General features: G+C 42.1%; 1 protein-coding gene across 1 annotated transcript in view; it reads left to right on the top strand.

Annotated features, from left to right (window-relative positions):
• The window catches only part of celsr3 (cadherin, EGF LAG seven-pass G-type receptor 3), a gene marked incomplete at its 5' end in the record, with an annotated part of 95,015 nt that overhangs the window by 69,312 nt on the left and 4,025 nt on the right, over positions 1-21,678 (top strand). Inside the window, 15 exons of the mRNA XM_079673636.1 lie at positions 2,150-2,341; positions 2,425-2,611; positions 3,579-3,746; positions 5,037-5,163; positions 5,740-5,946; positions 8,645-8,819; positions 9,885-9,997; positions 10,773-10,852; positions 11,536-11,662; positions 11,910-12,029; positions 16,985-17,082; positions 17,603-17,694; positions 17,915-18,088; positions 18,916-19,110; positions 20,509-21,547. Of these exons, the coding sequence (XP_079529762.1) occupies positions 2,150-2,341; positions 2,425-2,611; positions 3,579-3,746; positions 5,037-5,163; positions 5,740-5,946; positions 8,645-8,819; positions 9,885-9,997; positions 10,773-10,852; positions 11,536-11,662; positions 11,910-12,029; positions 16,985-17,082; positions 17,603-17,694; positions 17,915-18,088; positions 18,916-19,110; positions 20,509-21,547 (3,094 nt within the window). The remainder of the gene's footprint in view (positions 1-2,149; positions 2,342-2,424; positions 2,612-3,578; positions 3,747-5,036; positions 5,164-5,739; positions 5,947-8,644; positions 8,820-9,884; positions 9,998-10,772; positions 10,853-11,535; positions 11,663-11,909; positions 12,030-16,984; positions 17,083-17,602; positions 17,695-17,914; positions 18,089-18,915; positions 19,111-20,508; positions 21,548-21,678) is intronic.

Here is a 21,678-nt window from a genome sequence, read left to right as displayed (position 1 = left end):
ACACACACACACACACACACACACACACACACACACACACACACACACACACAGACGCTCAATCTTCCAGTACATGCACAAAACCCTGAAGCTCTGTAACGACGGCCAGCATGCATCACTTAGATTTACAGATGCTGAACACACACGATCACACACATAGAGTAATACAAACACACAGACACGAGCACAATCACACACACACATGCACAAACACGCACAATGAAAGGCTGGAACACCTCATTTAACTTGTGAAAAATGTTATAAAATCTAATCCATTCAATTGGAAAGAGACTAATATAACACACACAAATGTACACAAACACACACACACTATACTCTTATACTGTACTATACATCTGTAGGTTTGTGTTACTTAGTTTCTGTCATCTTGTCACACTTATGTTTCCCTCTTTTCTCACTCTCGACATGTGTTGAAATACTGTTTAATAATCCTTGCCATATTTAACAATGTGAGGTGTTGAAAGAGCAACAGCAGCAGCTTTGGCAGGGATGAAGCCAGACAATGAATTTCACGCTACGTTAATGCTCTTGGCTACACACACACTTTGGATCTGCGGGAAAAGCCATACAACCAGAACTAATGAAACCTATCAAAGTTACAAACTAGTGGATATTTCTTCATCAGCTTATTTAAGTGTAGTTTGCTAATACAGTTAATCCCAGACCTGAACAACATATAAAATAGACTTACCTTACCAAAATGAATTGCCTGCTTTTATTTCTATCCTATGTTTCTCTAATTTCTCTGTTACTTCACTGTTTCCCTGCCAAACACTGTCAGATCATCTTAAACTGACAGCCTGATGCTCATCTCAAGACAGGGGGTGCAGAATTAGCAGCAGCATCAGCAGTGAAAGCAGAAGGAATAAGAAATACAGCCCACACTACATTTCACACTCCTACACACACACGCTGGCAGTAAATGCTCTCAGCCAAATGCTATATGAAAAATAACATCAGAAAAAACATGGATGAAACCGTCACGCACCCATCTGTTAGCTTCCAATAAACTAGTTATTTCTTTGTTTTTTCCAGTTGGTATCAGTCATTAAAATGTGGGATATTCAATTATATTTCACTAATAAACCATTTGTTTCTCCATCAAAACTGTCATTACAGACTTTTGAAATCAGAAAAAAGGACTCTCTCTTAACACAACAACAGGCGCGCACACACACACACACACACACACACACACACACACACACACACACACACACACACACACACACACACACACACACACACACACACACACACACACACACACACACACACACACACACACACACACACACACACACATATGTTCAACATATCTGTTATATTGAGTGATCTATCTGAGTGCTGCTCCACTTCTGTTGCTTGGTCAAGTGTGAACTCATTATTGAACACTCCAAATTGACTGTGCACTTTCTGTTCGCCACCTCATTTACCATAATACGACAGTTCCTTTGCTCATGTGTGTGTGTTTATGGATTTTGTATTTGCTCTTCAAAGAGTATACATTTGTTTATCGACACATTCAATTTCAGTTTCACCATAAATTGTTTTGTATTGTATAGTACCAGCAATAAATCATAACTACTTTTCTTTGGAGACATTAGTAATACTACCATAAACACAACGTCTAATTATGTTAATCTGTAGTAGCGTCTAGGCAGCAGTGTAATTTAGTGCGCCATGAGGACAGACAATGGCAAACAATCTGCTCTAAAGTCAGTAGTATACAGCAAAATATTTTTTGTAAGATGCTATTTAGATATCAAAGATTGTTTTATCTTTGATTTAAGGTGCTCAATTGAACTGTCCTGTACTATAATAGATATTCATTTATCTTATAATAATGCCCAAAAACAAAACCCTTAGACCCATAGAGGTTAGCTTAAAATAGAGTCAAGTCTTTGGCTCTCTATGCTCTTTTTACAACATCGATGCTAATGCAGCGAGACATACTTCTAATGATAGTCTTAGATATAAACTGCCTGTCATTTCAACTCGTCACACTTCAACTAGTAATTATACCAAGGTCTCATAATGATGGATCAATAACATTATATCTGTTTATGTATTCTGAACATGACATACTCTACTATTGTGCTAATCTTGCTGCCTGTTTGTTTGTCAGTCATGAACCTGGACCGTGTGGAAAACCAGACCCATGTGCGGCGGCGTTTCCCACGTTACCACACCACCCTGTTCCGGGGCCAGACCCTGTGGGATCCCAACACGCACGTGATACTGCCCCCTGCTGCCCTGGTGCCACAGCGACAGCAACAACAACACAGCTGGAAGGAGAAGGAGCGCACAGAGAAAGAGCGTAAGAACAGATGCACAAACAGAATGAAAGGTTTGAAAGTGTAAACAGAAACAAAGATACTAACACAGACTTCTTTGTTTTAGCCGCGGGTCCTCAGAACACTGATCCGGCCTCCATCAGTATCTCAGCCAATCAGACAGGAGAATACACGGCAGCCAGACGCACCGTTTCCCTGCCAGAGCCGCCCATCACCATCGTCATCCTGCTGATCTATCGCAGTCTGGGCGGCGCCCTCCCTCCAAAATATCACACAGACAGGCGGGGTGTGAGGTAGGAGTCAATCTCACAAAGAACAAATCTCATTACAGCAGCTGTCTGAATCCTCTTATGAAGGAAACATGCTGGATTACTCATAATATGAGAATATATATAATATACTTATTTGGTTATTAAAATGTAAATCGATCTTTTTCATATGGCTGTTTAGATTTGTACCCCTAGATCTATAGTCTCTAGTAATTGTGTGCTCAAAGTGCACCAGATTGAAGCATTTTACTTTAAAATGTTCAAAAAAATATTCCCGGGGGGGCATACCCTTGGACCCTCCTAGAGGATGTGTCGTCCACCCCCCAATTAAAACATGTTCATACAATAATGAATACATTTGAAACCTTCTTTATGTATATAACCTATGTCAATACGTTTCAGTTTTTGTAGTGTATTGATCTTTTGTAGAGATTGTTCATTTATTCTTTATATACTCTATTGTGTATTCCTTGGAGGGGGGGGCACCAAATCATAATCTTGCCTAGGGCACCAAAATGTATAGAACCGGCCCTGGCCTGAAGGGTCGTTCAGTAACCTAGTTGTTAGTAGCCTTAAGGGCCTACACAGTTGCTGCACTAAACTACATTTTAGCATTTAAAATACCTAGCCATTATTTTTGCGGTTATTTTGGTGAAAGTAACAAAAAAGTAATATAAAAGTAGTCTAACTCATTACATTGCAGAGACAGTAATATTGTAATGTAACTTATTACTTAAAAAAGACAGTAATAAGTCATATGTACTGTATTACATTTTGGAAGTAACTTGCCCAACACTGACTACGGTAAGTAGTAACACACTGTCCAGTTTCCAGTAGGTGTCAATAAACTGTCATTTAAGCCCCATTTTGTGTACACATCCTGCTCCTCTCTGCTCACCTTATTTGCCATTTTTTACTGTCCTAACCAGAACATGAAACTTTTCTTCAGTCTTACGGTACGGTAACTGTGCGATCTCTCTCCCTCCCTCAGGCTTCCCAGACACCCTGTAATGAACTCCCCGGTGGTCAGTGTTTCTGTCTTCAACAACCAGACGTTTGTGGGCGGACACCTGGACCAGCCCATCCTGCTTGAGTTCAAGCTTCTGGAGACGGCCAATCGCAGCAAGCCACTGTGTGTGCAGTGGAACCACAGCAACCAGTGAGTACAGGCTGTATATTGGTGTACTTTCAAACAAGATATAGGATGAGACCATACTCTTTGTATCAATAAAGTTTGACGTTGTGTTCAAAAACCCATTCATTCTATAAAGCTATGCCAGTTTTTGCACCTCTCCTCTGCTCAGTGCCACTCGCTTATTTTGACTGGACCACAGCAAAGCTTTTGCCAGCCGCAACATCACGATAAGGTGTCACTGTGTACAAAAGTTACTGAGTTAAACCACAGCTCTTTCAAAAGTAGAGCATTAGTAGTAAAGATGTTATGATTTATGGTCAATATTGTCAAGCGTTAACTGGAATTACAACATTTTACATTTCAATTTATTACTGTTTTTACTTTTTAGACAGTGCCACATATAAACCGTGACACACATGATAAAAACATGATATTTGAAGTTCACACACAAGCCGCTAGGGCTGTCCCGAATACCATTTTTCTGAATCCGGATATTCGGTTGTAATCAGCAGCGAATATTCCGCGCGGGGGGGGCGTAGTAATCAGCAGCAACCCGCTTCGACACGTGTTTTTCGGTTTATTCACGGCATTCTTTTTGTTATTCTACAGTATTGTTGTTTTATAGTTATTTGTTAATGTATACAACCCAATTTGTGTTCTTTCAAATTGAAAAGGATATTGCATTGTGTGTGTTACTTTCGTTGCAGTTGTATATGTCTTAAGTGTAATTTGGCTTGGCTTTCTATTTTGTATGGACATGCTTTTATTTTGAAGGAGAGTTAGCGCAGATGACAGGAAGTTGTTGTTGCTATGGAAACAACGTGATGGAGATTAATGGAGAAAAAGTAATATCTACATATAAAGACGGAGAAAGTAAACGATAACGTTTATGGTTAAGTCTTAGCACCCCCCGAAGAGGCACAAGCTCTTATGTTGATATTGGAGATTACAATAAATAAAAAAATTAAAAAGAAGAATATCCGAATAACGAAATTGAAACCCGAATAGTACTCCAACGAATGAATATTCGGATATTCGGGTACAGCCCTACAAGCCGCAACACTTAACCCTTGTTGTTTGTAATGCTGATGGATTTTAAGATGCTTTCTCATTCTCCTTCTATGGTCCAATTTTGCAGAGTTGGAGAGTCAAACTTTGATGTATTCATGAACTTTAAGTCCTAATGTGGAAACAACATGGACGCTACAAAGTAGATGTGTTGCCCATAAGAAACAGTCAGTCTTTCCATTTCTTTGTGTCTGTCTCTTTTAAAATGAGACTTTTTCATAACTAACCCTCTCTCTGTCTCTGCAGGTATGAGATCGGGGGTTGTTGGACGGTCAGGGACTGCATGGTTGTCTACAGGAACACCTCTCATGTCCGCTGTCAGTGTCAGAGACTGGGCACCTTCGGTGTGCTGATGGACAGCTCACACAGAGAGGTCAGTGGTTGGTGGAGACCTACTTACAGATCCACATATTAACAAACATTTCATTTAATTCATCATCATAATGAGGTCTGTATTGGATTAATTGAACATCTCCTATCCTGATCCCGCTGTTTAGACACACATACCTATTTCTGCAAGTGTGTCAGTTCTTTTTTTTACTTTTAAACATCTAAGCTGAAAATTGCTAGATTTAGGATGTAAAGGTTTGAAATCCCACATGATTAATTCGGCCTAACATTCTGAGGGCTAAAGGAAGCTTGTTACAGCTGTAGAAGGTTTTCACGGTTTAATACAAACCCCCTGGCCATCGCGGCACAGCATACTAAGTGATGATGGATCAGATGTGGATGTTTGAGGTTAGAAGAGTGAGGAATCAGAAACCTCATGCCTCAAGATGAATTTAAAGTTCTATATTTCTACAAATAAGGTGTAGTTTACATGAATTGAAGACATCTTTAAGATGATTATTCCTCATCATTAGATCCTCTTTTTCTTTTCCTCTTCCATTCCTGTCCATCTTCCATCAACTGACCCCCTCTCTCCCTCCTGTCCTCTCCCTCTGAGCAGCAGCTGGAGGGGGATCTGGAGACCCTGGCCCTGATCACTTACTCCTGTCTGTGCCTCTCCATGATGGCCCTCCTCTTCAGCGTCCTGGTGCTCTCCTGCCTCCGAGGCCTCAAGTCCAACATGAGAAGCATTCATTCAAACACAGCGGCGGCCATGTTTTTGTCGGAGCTGGTGTTTCTGCTCGGGGTCAATCAAACGGAACAACAGGTACGATTCTGGTGGGGGAAAGTGTGTTTGTTTCTGTCGCCCTGTTTGTTTTGTTGTGGCTTTAACTTCCTTGTCTTACTCATTTGTATCACTACAGTTCCCAACTTGCAGTGTTGTGAATGAATAAGATGTATTTTTCGCCTCTAAACTGTTCACACCTCCACAATGCAACTACCAGTTTTTTTACTTTGCCTTACACTGTTTTCCTTCTAATCACCCTCTGCGTCTCTCCGTCCAGGTCATTATCTCTTCATCTGATGTGTGTCTGGTTTTGTAATGCTCCTCCTTATTGTTAAAATACTCTTTCTGATATACTTACTACTTTTTCTTCCTCTGCCTCTTCACTTGATCTCTTGATTCCCTCCTCTCTCCTGACATCTTTAATTTGTCAGTTTTGCTGCATCGCAGATGTGTGTGTGTGTGTGTGTGTGTGTGTGTGTGTGTGTGTGTGTGTGTGTGTGTGTGTGTGTGTGTGTGTGTGTGTGTGTGTGTGTGTGTGTGTGTGTGTGTGTGTGTGTGTGTGTGTGTGTGTGTGTGTGTGTGTGTGTGTGTGTGTGTGTGTGTGTGTGTGTGTGTGTGTGTGTGTGTGTGTGTGTGTGTGTGTGTGTGTGTGTGTGTGTGTGTGTGTGTGTGTGTGTGCAGTATGTGTGTTTGAAGAGCAGCAAGTCTTGTTGAGAGGGTACTGCAAATATGTGCTCACTCAGCATGAAATCCAATTAATCAAGCTGTATCCCTCCCACAGCCGACCGTACATCTCTTACAGTGGGACTCCTCACTTCTAGCCAAGCAATATGTTCTGTAATTCATGTGCATCATGCTTCGGAGAGCATGTTAGTGCTCGCAGCAGTCCTGTGTTTGTGTCCACACTTGTTATGATACGCTTGTGCATGTATTAGTCTTTCTTGTAGGATGTAACTTTGTGTGTGTGTGTGTGTGTGTGTGTGTGTGTGTGTGTGTGTGTGTGTGTGTGTGTGTGTGTGTGTGTGTGTGTGTGTGTGTGTGTGTGTGTGTGTGTGTGTGTGTGTGTGTGTGTGTGTGTGTGTGTGTGTGTGTGTGTGTGTGTGTGTGAAATTCATCGCCTGGCTATATTTCTGCCAAGTTGCTGCTCTTTGTCTCTGGCGGTTTTCTAAGGAATCTACACTGAGCTTCTTTTAACCTCAAAATCTTGGATGTCAAATTCTCCTTCCTTTATCTTTAAGTGGCTAAGCCGTAGTATTTCTCAAATCAAGTATTTCTCCTTTTTCCAAAGTCCTTGAAGGTTGATAGACAGGAATGTTTATTTGATTATTTCAGCTGCTCTCCTCCAGAGTTTGACAGAGAGAGAAAGTCAAATTAGATCTGAGTTCAGTTGTCGCACTTTAAGCCAAAACAGGACGGACAGCTTGAGCCTTTTGAGCTGTAATCCTCCTTATCTGCTGTTTATATTAGTTTAGGACACATGAAGAAATCACACCAGACTGTTTATTCTCACTTTATTCTTTTTGTATCAAAGCATGGTTCTAAAAGCTTGCTGTCAGTCGCCAGCAGCCATCTTTTTAACTCACAAACCTGTGTGTTATCAATACTTTTTTTATTTGATTCTGATAGACAGCACCTCAGCTCTCTTAGAAGACAGTGACTTGAACTTTCAGATGTGTCAGTTTTGTAATTTAGAGCCACTTGAGTTTGAATGGCATCTTTTTCCTCTGGTTAAACAAACAAAAGAGACAGAGGGACGGAGTTCAAATAAACCTCTTCAGACACGCTTGAATGCAGCCTCAGGGTAATTTCCTCCGAAAGCCTAAATGCTAATACAGTATACTGCATTATTCATGGTAAAGTTTAGCATTACTTCCAATTCAAACAGCAGGACTTATCTCACAAAAGTGATTTGGAAGTTTTTCTCCTGCCCTGACAGAAACGACTGGGATTCCTTCCTGATCAAATGCAAACCCTGGCATTTGATGGAGCTCAAAAATGTATGCTATGGCAGATTACTATTCTCCTAGCACTGATATGACATCCTCTCTGCATTTGCATCCCATCTAAAGCAATACATACAATTTCTACATGTTCTTCAATACTAATTGATTTAAAAAGTATTAAAGTAAATATATCACCTGTGTAATTTCTATAAAAGATGATTAAAAATGTAAATATATGATTTTAAATTAGTGGTTTAAGCAATGGAATTAATTATGAGCCGATAATCCCTTTAAAACCAGGAAATACAATTGCCTTAACGATGACATTACCTGCGTTCTTTGCTGTTTTCTTTCCTCTACCAACGGTGCTCACTGTCATTCCCATAATGGACGTTAACAACGCACTCTTGGGGGTTATTACTTTAATTCAGCACATTAATGACATCAATTTATATTCATATCAGTTATTTTGTACATTTCCTGCAGACTTACTCTAACATGCTGCCGTAAACTGTTCATTAGTCGCTTTAGTAATGAAATTATGAATGCCTGTTACTTCATTGCTGACACCTGCTGCGTTGTAATAAAGACTTGTTGGTGGCTTGCCAAGACGTCTGCATCTGTCCCAAGATCAATATAGAACATTTTTAATTTCCCTTCGTCTTTTCCTTTTTTTTTTTCATTGCCTCTCCTTCTCTTGTTTCATATCTGTCTTTTATTTTCTTCCCCCTTCTGCTATATTCCCCGTGGTTTTTTCTCCTTCCTTTAATTATGATCTTTCTCTCGCCCTCCAGTTCCTGTGTACAGTCGTCGCCATCCTCCTGCATTACTTCTTCATGTCCACGTTTGCCTGGATGTTCGTCGAGGGGCTTCATATCTACCGCATGCAGACGGAGCAGCGCAACATTAACTACGGTGCCATGAGGTTCTACTACGCCATCGGCTGGGGCGTGCCCGCCATCATCACAGGTAAAAAACACACATACAGATGCAGACATGTGAGATCTTTGAGAAATGTGTCCGAAGCATGTCTATGCATCCATGTCCCTGTCACATTTATACATTTATGAAAACACACTGTCATATACGTACACACATCACACACACACAAAGTCACAATGAGTCTGGCTGTGTAGATAAGGTGTGCTTTTGACACTTGAATTAAATATGTTTCTGTGACATTTTAATATAGAGATAGGAAAGTGCACACACACACACACACACCCACACAGACGCAGGCCATTTCTCCCTTGACACATATGGTAAGAAAGTAATATCTGTCTGCTTTTTTCTGTCTTTCTTCTTCTTTTACATACACACACAACCATTTCTCTGTCAACACCCGTCTCTGTGGCTTTAAGTGTCACAGTCTCACACACACACACACACACACACACACACACACACACACACACACACACACACACACACACACACACACACACACACACACACACACACACCGACCGCTGTCTCACCTTTCCTCAATAATTGATTTCACTTTCACACACACACACACACACACACACAAACACACACACACACACACACACACACACACACACACACAATTCCTCTTTCCTCCGGCTCGGAGATGTGTTTAATCTGTCTGTCCGTCTTGTTTAGGCGCTTCCTGTCTGCCTTACTTTTGCAATTCAATTTACAAACCCTCAACTGACAGGACCTTGACAGTTGTCCTGACAAGGACACCAAGGAGTCTTCACAGTTCACATCACAAGTGTCCCAGTTCTAACCAGAACTGTGAATCAAGAAACATACTTATACTCACATCTCTGAAGACTGTCATTATGCATATACAGCCCAGTTGCCAATGACCTGATCACCTTTAACATGAGGATTTGTCCACTGAAATGATTACGAAGATAACTAATAACTAAAAAGCTTAATACCTAAGATGAATTGGGATATGTTCTGTTACGTCTCTGAGCTGTCCTGCTACTATCACTCAGATGATTACATGTACATGCTGTCACTTCCTGTTGTGTCTGATCTGACTGTGTGTGTCTCCTGCAGGCCTGGCTGTGGGCTTGGACCCAGAGGGATACGGGAACCCAGACTTCTGTTGGATCTCCATCTATGACAAACTCATCTGGAGCTTTGCTGGTCCGATAGCCATCGTCATACTGGTAACTGCTTTCGTTTCTTATATTCTCAATACGAATGTATGCAAACAAACTTATAGTGTAAACATTCACATGATAGACTTTTACTTAAGGGTTTACTGTTGATAAGCGTTCAGTTTACAGAGTTGTTTTTGTTTTGGAGAGAAACAACCATTTGAGCTTTTCAGATAAATTAAAATCTGCTTAGAGTACCAGGCTTGAACACTTCTTCAGATAAAATGTGTAAACTTCATTATGAATTTATCCTTAGCCAAGTGCTAATTGGCTGCACTCCGAATTCATTTAGGAAAGTCAACACATGTTGCTAGTCCATAGTTTTAATAACTTCCCACATGAAGCTATAACCTTTTGCTCTACAACTTGACTGCACTTACATCTTAGGCATGCAACTGTGCCAGGCTTTTTTAAATTAATGAATAATTACAGTGCATTCTGGTCTGTTATCAGTGTTACTCTTTCATACACTTTAACCTTTATTAGATGTGGGTTTTTTATCAGTCATTTGTTCAACATGTCTTTTTTGTATTCACTAATTTGTATTTTTTAACTGTTTGAGCAAAGGAACCAGAACTAAATTAAAGAGCAATTCATTTGTCATTTAATTGTCTGTCTTTATCTTGAATTTATTCAACCTTTTTCCCTCTAAGATGACATATTTTATCCACATTGATTTTGTTTCATTTATCCTGACCCCTGATGTTGCTCACGGCAGTATTAGATTAGCTGAAATGCATTAAAAATGTTGCCTTATCATTTCTATTGATTTCCTTCTATCTAGATGAACGGAGGGATTTTCATGATTGTTGCCAAGATGTCTTGCAATCCCTCTCAGAAGGAGACCAAGAAGCTCCCTGTCATGTAAGTACTGGGCCACCATGGTAAAAAAAACGTGTTTATCCTAAGTAAAGATCTTCAAAAGATCAAACTATATAAAAATGGTCTAATTCAACTTCTAACAACCTTTACATAGCTTTAAAACTACAAACTAAATATAAAACTCCTACATTGTTTTCGCTGTCATACAAGTCGCTGTCATTAAACAACAGTGGGGGGTGCAGTGTTGAAAACTGATCTGTGTTTGAATAACTTACAGAGAATATATTTGTATTTGTCTCATTCAGTCAATGTTGATTCGATAGACAACAATCATACGAGGCCTTTATCGATCAAACTATAACGACTCAAAGAAATCCCTTGAGCTCTGTGGTGCCTCTCTTTGCTTCGCTCCAACAACTCTGTCTTTTTTTTCCAAAAATGTCTCTCTGTTGCCTTTTTCTGCACTCTTCCTCTCACTCGTCAAGCCTCATTCTGGCAGGATAATTAGGCAAAGTGACCTTGTACATAAAACATGTAACCTATTAACAGGTGCTTGTCCCTGTATAAGTCATAAACTTGCACATCCAAGTAGGGCTGCGACATGTTGATGTTGTCTGTCTAAAGAACTGCAAACGTATGCAGATGTTATGAGTCATTATGACATGTAAATGTCAGCCTTTTATTACCCATTTCTCCCCCATTGATCTCCATGTTTCTCTCTCCAGAGCTACTATTCGCAATGCCTTCTTGCTGCTGCTGGTCGCCACCTCCACCTGGCTGTGTGGTCTGATGGCTGTGAACAACAGCATTCTGGCTTTCTATTACATATTCGATGTCCTCTGCTTAGTCCAGGTAGGAACGCAGTGCATCTTAATACATGTTTTCTTTACTCTAACACTGATTCCATTTCTATCCGGATAATAACAGCTATCGCATTTGTATAGACAGAAGATAAATACATATTTACTGCCCAAATAGTAGTTACTTTTTTAATTGCTCAAATAACAAGAGGAACAAACATTGCTTATATAAAGGAAAAGACGTCATATATCCACGTATCCAAACTTAAACTGTGTCTTTCTACTGCTCTCTATCCCAGGGTCTGTCGGTGATGCTGGTCTTCACTTTGTTCAACTCAGAGGTCAAAGAGGCCTGGAGCGTAGCCTGTTTGGGAAAAAAGAGTCCCGGAGAGGACCCACCAAGACCATCGCAGAACACTGTAAGTTACACACACACACACACACACACACACACACACACACACACACACACACACACACACACACACACACACACACACACACACACACACACACACACACACACACACACACACACACACACACACACACACACACACACACACACACACACACACACACACACACACACACACACACACACACACACACACACACACACACAGAAACAGCCTCCGTACTACAGCCTCCGTACTGCTGCAGCTTGTCTCTGCTGACCCTTAAGAAAATAGGTTGTCTGGTATCTTGGTCTGGATAGACGTATTATGTTATCACAGCATATTTTGTTAATAAAGATTTAAAAAAGATTATTATAAGATTCTAATGGGGTGTTTGTCAGCTGTAGGACACTTGCATCATGATCACAAAGTCATTGACTATGTTTTAGTCTGTTCTACAGTATTCCCCTTTCTATCTGCTCATTCACAATGTGGCCATTACGAAAGAAGCACAAAGACCCTCCTGCCCTCCATTCCTCCTTCCCTCTATCCATCCATCCATCTCTCCTGTCCTTCTGCCTTCAGGGTTTGTGACTGACCTAGATACAACTTTCTACGGACCAGTGAAACCCTGCCTGCTCTTAAGCCCACTTTTAAAAAGTTGTGTGTGTGTGTGTGTGTGTGTGTGTGTGTGTGTGTGTGTGTGTGTGTGTGTGTGTGTGTGTGTGTGTGTGTGTGTGTGTGTGTGTGTGTGTGTGTGTGTGTGTGTGTGTGTGTGTGTGTGTGTGTGTGTGTGTGTGTGTGTGTGTGTGTGTGTGTGTGTGTGTGTGTGTGTGTGTGTGTGTGTGTGTGTGTGTGTGTGTGTGTGTGTGTGTGTGTGTGTGTGTGTGTGTGTGGGCCTGTCGCGATAATCGATAAATTGACTTATCATACGATAAATAAAAATGGACTCGATAACTTTTCTGAGCTCGATAAATTGCCGTTTACATGCGTGTTTGTTTACATAAGGATGTGACCAGCATTTTAGCTAGGAGCGCTGTGGCTGCCAGACGAGCTGTGGCTGCCGTCCATGCGCGCTGTGAGGGGCGGGGCTGACACACAGCCAGGTCAGTACACTCTTTGTGCACGTACAGCAGCGTAGCAGCCAAATTAATAATATAGCGACAAGCGGGAGACAACGTGTTACTTACTTGCGGGGAATTTAAAGTGAAATGGAATTGGTTACAAAACCTACACATCTCGATTCTCTGGTGTGGCAGTATTTTGGATTCAAGACAAATCAACGAGGCCAACCTACGGACTTGAATGAGCCGGGCGGTGTGTCGCATTTCTTTAAAAAAGGTAGCGACAAAAGCAGGCAATACCACGCATTTTAAACTACACCTAAAACACAACCACTCTATTCCGTTTTCCCAGCTGGTAGCAAACACGGCAGCTGGAGATGGAGAGCCCCAAACTTCCCGACAGTTTACAATCAAAGATGCATTTGCCCGGCAATGCAAACATGTTGGTGTTCCTTGCTCGAAAACTTCGAAAATCAGATTTGGATATGGCCTGTTGAGGCATCTGGGCCTTTGTATGGACAGTGGACTGTACACATGACTGTTGTTTTAAGGAGATTTTTTTTGCTTGCTTGCAATGTGTGCTCATATTGATTTATTTATATATATATTTATATATATGTATCTATCCATCTATATAGAGATGGATAGATAGATGGATTGAGAGCTCTGTTTTCCAGCCTGAGTCTATTTAATTTATTGTTTTGGTTGTGTGTGATTTAATTAATTTATTATAATTTAATTAATTTGTTTTATTTATTATATATCATTTATATATTTTAATATTATTTCACATTTCATTTGCAATGTTGAATGTTCAATAAAAAGTTCTGTTTGAAAGGATGTACTAGAATTATTATGATATATTATCAGTATGTCAGTGGTCTAAAATGGTCTTACAATGGTGCCGACAATATTATCGTTTATCGCAATAATTTCCAGGAACATTTATCGTCCAACAAAATTATTTATCGTGACAGGCCTGTGTGTGTGTGTGTGTGTGTGTGTGTGTGTGTGTGTGTGTGTGTGTGTGTGTGTGTGTGTGTGTGTGTGTGTGTGTGTGTGTGTGTGTGTGTGTGTGTGTGTGTGTGTGTGTGTGTGTGTGTGTGTGTGTGTGTGTGTGTGTGTGTGTGTGTGTGTGTGTGTGTGTGTGTGTGTGTGTGTGTGTGTCCACTTATATCTTGTATGTGTGTATGAACTTTTTAGTTCATAGCTCACTGCACTCTGTTTTCTTTGGCCTCTCTTGTTATGTCTCCTCTGTGCTTTCGCCAATGTGTATTTTTCTGTGCGTGTTTTTTAAGTTGTGTGTGCATTTCCACAGTGTAGAGTAGAAATCTAAAAAAAAAACTAAGAAAATAGTTCCCCAAGACAAGGATTCCATATACAAGGGTTACGGAACAGAAGATTCCAGAGTTTTCAAGACAAGGAGTCGGAATTCTCCTTCCTTCCAGCCACCTGAACACACACTGTTCACTTCTGTCTGTGCCATCAACTGATCAACTGTGCTTGACTACTCTCTAGTCTCTCGTTGGAAAATTGTAATTGTGTTTTTAAGTCTGTTCTGTACTCTGATACACGGCAACAACATATCAATGGAGTCCATTGAAGAAAGCAGAGGCAACTCTCCTTTGGCTCTAACTACTCCACGCTCTATTACCCCTGCTTCTACCCAGGATGGTTCAACAGTCAGCGAGAGTATTCAGAAATCCAGCGACAACATGTCCATGGATTTCCTTGAAGGAAGCAAAGGCATCTACAGACCCATCAGGGTGTTGTTCGACGCCCCCATATATTAGCGGGCTCTGCAGATCTGCTGGCATATAAGCTCTTACAAGACCAAGATCGCACTGGTGATTGAACTTTCGCGGCTTCAGCAGAAAGACATGACCCCATCTAAGGTGACTGTCGATGACATGACAGACCTGCTGCGAGAAGAAAGCAAAAGCTCTCTGAGAGTGCTGCTCTGGGACTTTGAACTAGAGGACCGTGATGAAGACGTTTCAAAGCCTCTTCTCAATCTGTTGTGGGAGGTGATCAACAGCATGAAAAAACCGAGACATCGTGTTTGAAGCCAGAAGGCTGCTCATATCCCCGGGTGACATCCCTGCTGGTTTTCGTCCCCCAAAGCTGATGAACTTGGCTCAGGAGTACGACAGGAGACTGACAGAGCGACTGCAGTTTGCCCCCAGCTCCAAACTGCTCGGCCCACGAGATGTGGTGTTGCATGTGGTACCAAAAGTCCTACAAGGCTTCTGGTCACCTCCTCGAAGCACCTTTCTCAACATGCCCTCGCAGAAGCTCAATCAAATGGCTGTTGGGGTTACTAAGTGTGTTTTGGATAAAGTCTCCAATGCTTTGTCCAATGTGCACCATCAGGTCACCTTCTCTTGCTCCATCAGAGATGCCATGGTCCTGTCTATCCAGGAAAAGGTCAGACAGATGTACCCGGCTCAAGACATCCGGAGGAGGGAGCTTAACTCATTTGCAGCACAAATACTGAACACCATTGCAGATGCTGCAGTGCACATTTATCACATGTGGTTGAAAATTCAAGCAACGAAAAAAACTGCAGCCAGCTAGCAGATGTAGTGGATGGATAGTGCACAGACCATTCACACCCTGGCTGGAAATCTGAATGAGGAGCTTGGTCTGGAGGAAGACAGAGAACCAATTCAGGAACCTGTCTCTTCTCCTTCACCTACTCTTCTGACACCAAGTGCTGGACCTTCTGCCAAAGTCAGCTTGGAGGAAGAACCGTTTGCCTCTGCGCCAAACCTTGAATACAACTCTGCTGTGGTTCCAGCTCTGCTCTCTTCTGTGACCACTGCTGATAAGCCTCCTGCCATCACTGTCACCCAGGATGGTTTGACGATCAGCAAGATTGATCCAGTGGAGCTGTTTACACCAGAGACAGACTGTGAGGATGTGGAGCTCAGCAGAGAACAAGGCCCTGCTGTGACTCTGGCTCTTCCAACCCCCCATGATGGACCTGTTGTCATGACTGCAGCGCAGGATGAACGGACAATCAGGAAGCGTGAGGTCAAAAGGAAGAGACGAGTCCAGCCCTTCTTGGTTCAGAAACAGTCTGATGCTGCTGCCTGCCTGAAGACGCAGACTGAGAATGTTCCTCAGTTTTTATTTTCCTGTTTCTCCATTTCGTTTCTATTACTGTTGAACAAATAAATTCATTGTTGCATTTTAGTCCTTCTGCATCACTGTTTTACTTTTAAAGATTTTGAATTCATGGTCTAACAGTTACTGAAGCTACATTTGTTGCATTTACACAACGGTTTGAGGGCCTTAAAGGTTGAATGTGTCTTATCAGAGTTTCAAAGACGTATACAAAATGCATACAAAACGTCTTTAAATAGCCACTGAGAGGAACTCATTCCTTGATAAATCTACAGAGATAAACACATTAGCATATCAGAACCAGCACAGTATATACATTAGTACAAAAAACAAAACGATGAAACCTTCTAAAAATGTATTTTAATTATTGAGGATACTGTTCCTATGGTACCTTTGTATTGTTCTTGAATTCAAAGAAGGATAATACCATTTAAAACAAGATTAGACATGTAAGTAACGTTAAAAACGAAAAAGATCTCTTGAAAAATATCTTTACTTTCATTGAACCACACGGTATAGTATTTATCCTTGATTATCTTATGATAGAAACATATTCAAAAAAGTCCTTTATGCAAATATGAATTATGGAATAGAGGCTAGAGGAGTACTCTTGATACAGTATAGTTTGTTGTGTACAGTATATACATCCGATACATTGTAGTTTTCCCCATGTTCAAAAGCATTATAAAGGAGGACATTTGTTTTATTTTTCAGTTAACACTAAGTTCTGTTTGGTGCAATGGTTGATGTAAAAACTCTCCCTTCTTGTGTGTGTGTGTTTAGGCTCAGAATCCCTATCACAACGCCTCTCTGTTGGAGCAGAGCGGGCTGCACCGCATCACCCTAGGAACCTCCACCATCTCCTCCGTGAGCTCCGCCAGGTAAATGAATACACACACACAAACACATCCCAACTCCCACCAAATAACTATACATGTATTTAAGAGAAAGACTTCCACACCATGGGTGGTTGAACAGGTTAAGACCGATAGCAGAATTCCTCCTGTAGTTCAAAAGCACATTTGAAAGTAACAATATACCAGTGATAAATGATCATTTGAATCAAAGTTTGTCAGGTTTGATTAATGTCTGTGACTCTGATTTGGGAGACAGTTGCCTCAGGGAGGAAATTCCCTAGCTAACAAAAACCCTGTTGTGCATTTTTGGGTCAGTGGGGTAAATATGAAGAAGATTGGATGGAACAATGTAATGTAGTGTATGTAGAGCAACACTAATGTACTCTGAGAGGGGCTGTTGGTGTCTTAATGGTCCAGTGATTGTCTGACCTGTCTGTATTTATATGGGAGTGTGTGCAGTACATATTACATGGATGGCTGGCCTGTGTGGCTGCATGTACAGTACAGTGTATGTGTCCTCATTTCTCTCCACTTTCCCTGTTAGAGAAAATCTTTTGGCCCGTCAGACTCTGGAACAGAATATTGTACAAACCGGAGCGACAGACCTGGATGTAGCCATGTTCCACAGAGACGGAGGTGAACACACATACTTTCAGAAAGCAGACACATTTTCCATTTCTTCACCCCTCATACTCTCTGTTTCTGCTCCATATACATTTCGATGAAGCTCACCTCACAATGGAGAATAACCTGTCAATGCAATCTTTCCTTACGCTTTGTATTCTTCTCTTTTCCTCCTCTTGTTTCCTCCCCGCCTCCATTTTCTATCTTCCCCTCCCTCTCCTGCCTCCACCAGGTGAAGATTCAGACTCAGACTCAGATCTCTCCATGGACGAGGAGCGCAGTCTCTCCATCCCTTCCTCTGAGAGCGAGGACAACGTCCGACTCCGTGGACGCATCCAGCGGCGATTCAAACGCTCCAATCACAGCGAGCGTCTGCTCACAGAGCCCGCCCACAACGGCACCAAAGGTACTTTAATGATGTTCAAATGGTTTATTGACTAGTTTTGGTTTTAAAAGCAGTTCTCATATCTAAACATTCAGTGATGTGAAAGAGTCCCGCTCAAGGACCATTGATTTGTGTATTGAGATTTTATTTTTAAACTGATGATTCTTTGCAATATAGGTTTTCGGTGGAGTATTAAAAGTATAAATTAATGGGTATTTCTAACCTTTTGATGTTGCATTATTTCATAATATGTTACAGAAAACCAAAAGGCTTACTGAAGTCTACCCATTAGAACAATGTGCAGTTGTCAAAGCATGTGCCTAACATCAATGGTGAAATGACTTGTAACTGGAATAAATAAAGGTTAATTCTTTGATAGACAGCTACAGTTCTTCAATCATTTTGAAAACGTATTAATCAAAAGTGGTGTCTACACAGAACTATCTAACATGTTGAATTACTGCAAAGGGGAAGAAACTGTGTCTCACATTAAAAACATGAATTGTGTGTGTTCATAGGACATTTGCAATAGTCTGATATATTCTCCACCAGTATGTCACTCTAAATTAGCTCCGGCTGTTGTTTTGAATGAACATGTGCTATTAATTTGTGGACACCTGTTACTTGATACATACATCTGTTTTGTATCTATAGGATGCAAGCACTGCAACATAATGAAGCAAAATACTTGATATTAAAAGATGAGGCATGAGAATATTTTGACAGCTTTATGTAACTGGTGTTTGGTCGAAAGTCATTGCTTCATGAAGTTGTGGCTGAGAACATGTTTGTGTGAAGGGTGTCAGCTCTTGAGTAACCAGGAAGTGATTGATGTTTTTGTGTTACAGATTTGGATGGCAATGACCTTCTGTCCTACTGGCCCGCTCTGGAGGAGTGTGAGACACACAGCCTTCAGAAGTGGGGCTCAGAGCGCCCCCTTGGGTCCGATTACAGCAAGGACGCCGCCAACAACAACCAGACTGACGCGGCGCTGACCAGCGGGGACGAGAACGGCCTCACCCAGCCCAACAGGCACCGCAAGGGTGAGAGGCACATAAATGAAAAGATCTAAGGGCACATTGATATTTTGGGTTGGCTTTAATATAGTAATCTTTAGTTTGTGTACTATGCAATAAATATTAGTTAGTAAAATGGCACATGGATGCTGAATAAGACACATCACTTCAAACATTTGAAAATAAACATACACATTCTGAAACAATGCATTTAAGATTAATAGAGTTTTCCCTATGGGATATAGATTAATTATATAGATTTTTGTTTCTCTCTTTTTCTTCTCATCTCTATAAACTCTACTTTTCTACTTGATAGCCCCTGGCCTGTATTCTATAATATCAGCTTTGTCCATGAATAAAAAATGTCTTGACCTCCTGTCTGACTGATGCAGCCTCTTCATCAGGATGTAAATGGGGCATTTTGCCAAGAGGAACACGGAGACGTTTTCAGTGTCAGCAAAGCTTCATTTAAAACACAGCTCAATAACGTTGACCTTATCTTCTGTATTTGAAGTTTGTCTGTTATACATTTAGATGTATTTAAGTCGAACCGACATGTGACCCAGCATTGATACATAACATGATGATAGAAATTCACAAATATATCCTTTAAATCTGATTTGGTTTGTTTACTAAACTTCATGTTGGTTTTATATACATATCAGACTTTTAGTGTTGTTGGGACGTTCAAAGAGGATCATTATTTTAAGTCAAGTTTTGTAAAGATTATTATGGTCAACATACAATGATTTTCACTTAGACCAACTCATGTGCACATAATGGGCACGTTTTTCACACACTTAACGCAATACAGGACTGCAATCAGATGACCTGACCCTGATGCATAAAGGAGGACTTAAATAACCCTCTGGCTATGTTAGGTCTAAATCTGTCCCTGAAATTATGGCTGGCACTTGTATGTGTACAGGACAGTTTTTATGTTTAGAATACATACATATAAAATGGGAACATGCAATGACACACTGAGAGGGAGTGAGAGAGAAAGATGGCCGCCTGGGAGCATGGGTGCTATTTTAGTAAACCTATTTCAAGCCTGATACACACAAACACAAGCTTTCCTCCTGTGACTTACGTTTTAAAACTTTTGTTTTTAAGGTCAGGAATTTGCTTGATTACGAAATGTAAATCTCAGTATATATGATATATATAATATAGATGGCTTGTTGTGGGTATAAAGGACTTTTGTAACTCTATCTTTTAAATTGTATTCAAAATAACAATTTTGATATTATAAGGTTTAAGAACCTAAAAGTGTGTGAATTTAACTTTAAAAAACCTGACCAATCACTGACTCCTTCTTTTGTGCTCTTTTTCTGTTCATCTTTCTGTATCCCTCGACACATTTGACCCTCTTTGCTCTGTGTCCCCGTCTAATGTTCTCACGTTCCTATTTTCTTGTCTCAGGTATCCTGAAGAATCGTATCGGCTGTCCCCCGGCACTCCAGGGTCTCTCCTCAATAGGCCGGGCCCCCAGTGATCTGAACTGGTACCGGACCTCCACTCTGGGCCACCGGGGGGTCCCTGCAGCCTCGTACGGTCGCATGTACTCTGCCACCGGTGCAGGTGGAGGTTCAGGTTCTCTCTCTCAACCGGGCTCCCGCTACTCCTCCAGGGAACAGCTGGACTCGCTGTCCCGGAGGCAGCTGTCTAGGGACACCCTGGGGAGGCAGGCGGTGGGCGGGTCCAGAGACCGACTGGACTCCCGGGGTTCCAGGGACAACCTGGACCTCCTACCCCGGCGGAGAGAGCTGGGGCAGGGAGCAGGGCTGGGGGGCCTGGGGCTGGAGCATCAGCGGGTCTCCTCATCCAGGGAGAACCTGTCGGGGTCCAGGGACAGACTGGACCTCCAGCACACAGGCAGTGTGCACGCCTCAAGGGAGGACTTGAGTGGGAACGGGGGAGCGGGGGGGATGGAGGGATTCCTCAGCGGGTCGAGGTCCCATCTGAACTCGCTGACTCGGCGGCAGGCCTCGTCCCGGGAGCACCTCGGGGGGGCGCTGATGAGCAGCAGGTCGAGGGAGCAGCTGGAGCCAAACGGGGGCGGGGCCCAGCCGTGTCGGGAGTGGCTGCGCACTCTGCCCCCCCGCCAGCCTGCGCACCCCGACCAGCCTCCCTCGTCCTCCCCTCCTCCTCCCATCTCTGAGGAGCCCCCGCAGGACCAGCTCCCGCCTCACGTCAGAGGACGGCTGGACTCCGCCCCCCCATGTAGGTACACCGGTCAGACTGTCCCGCAGGGTGCAGGTTCAAATCCCAACGCTCTGGGGAGACAACCATCTTGCGAACACCTGGACATCCTGTCCTCTATCCTGGCCTCCTTCAGCTCCACCGTCCTCACTCCTCCCCCCTCTAACCCTGGGCCTAATGGCTCTGCCCATGGACCCTCCCCCTCCCCGCCCCAATCAGCAACCTCCCACAGCATATCTGAAGTCTCCCCTGACTCAGAGTAAGTCCTGCTGTGTTAATGAATCCCCCCCTCTCCCCTGATCCTCTGTAAACATCATATGTGGCTATTCTTTCCTGCACCCTTCCACTCTACTGGTTCTGCCTCTAACAGCTAATTTCCATGTTGCTTCT

This window comes from Notothenia rossii, assembly GCF_949606895.1.
Source record: "Notothenia rossii genome assembly, chromosome: 4".
Lineage (NCBI taxonomy): Eukaryota > Metazoa > Chordata > Actinopteri > Perciformes > Nototheniidae > Notothenia > Notothenia rossii.
This window is presented reverse-complemented; position numbering and strand designations above follow the sequence as displayed.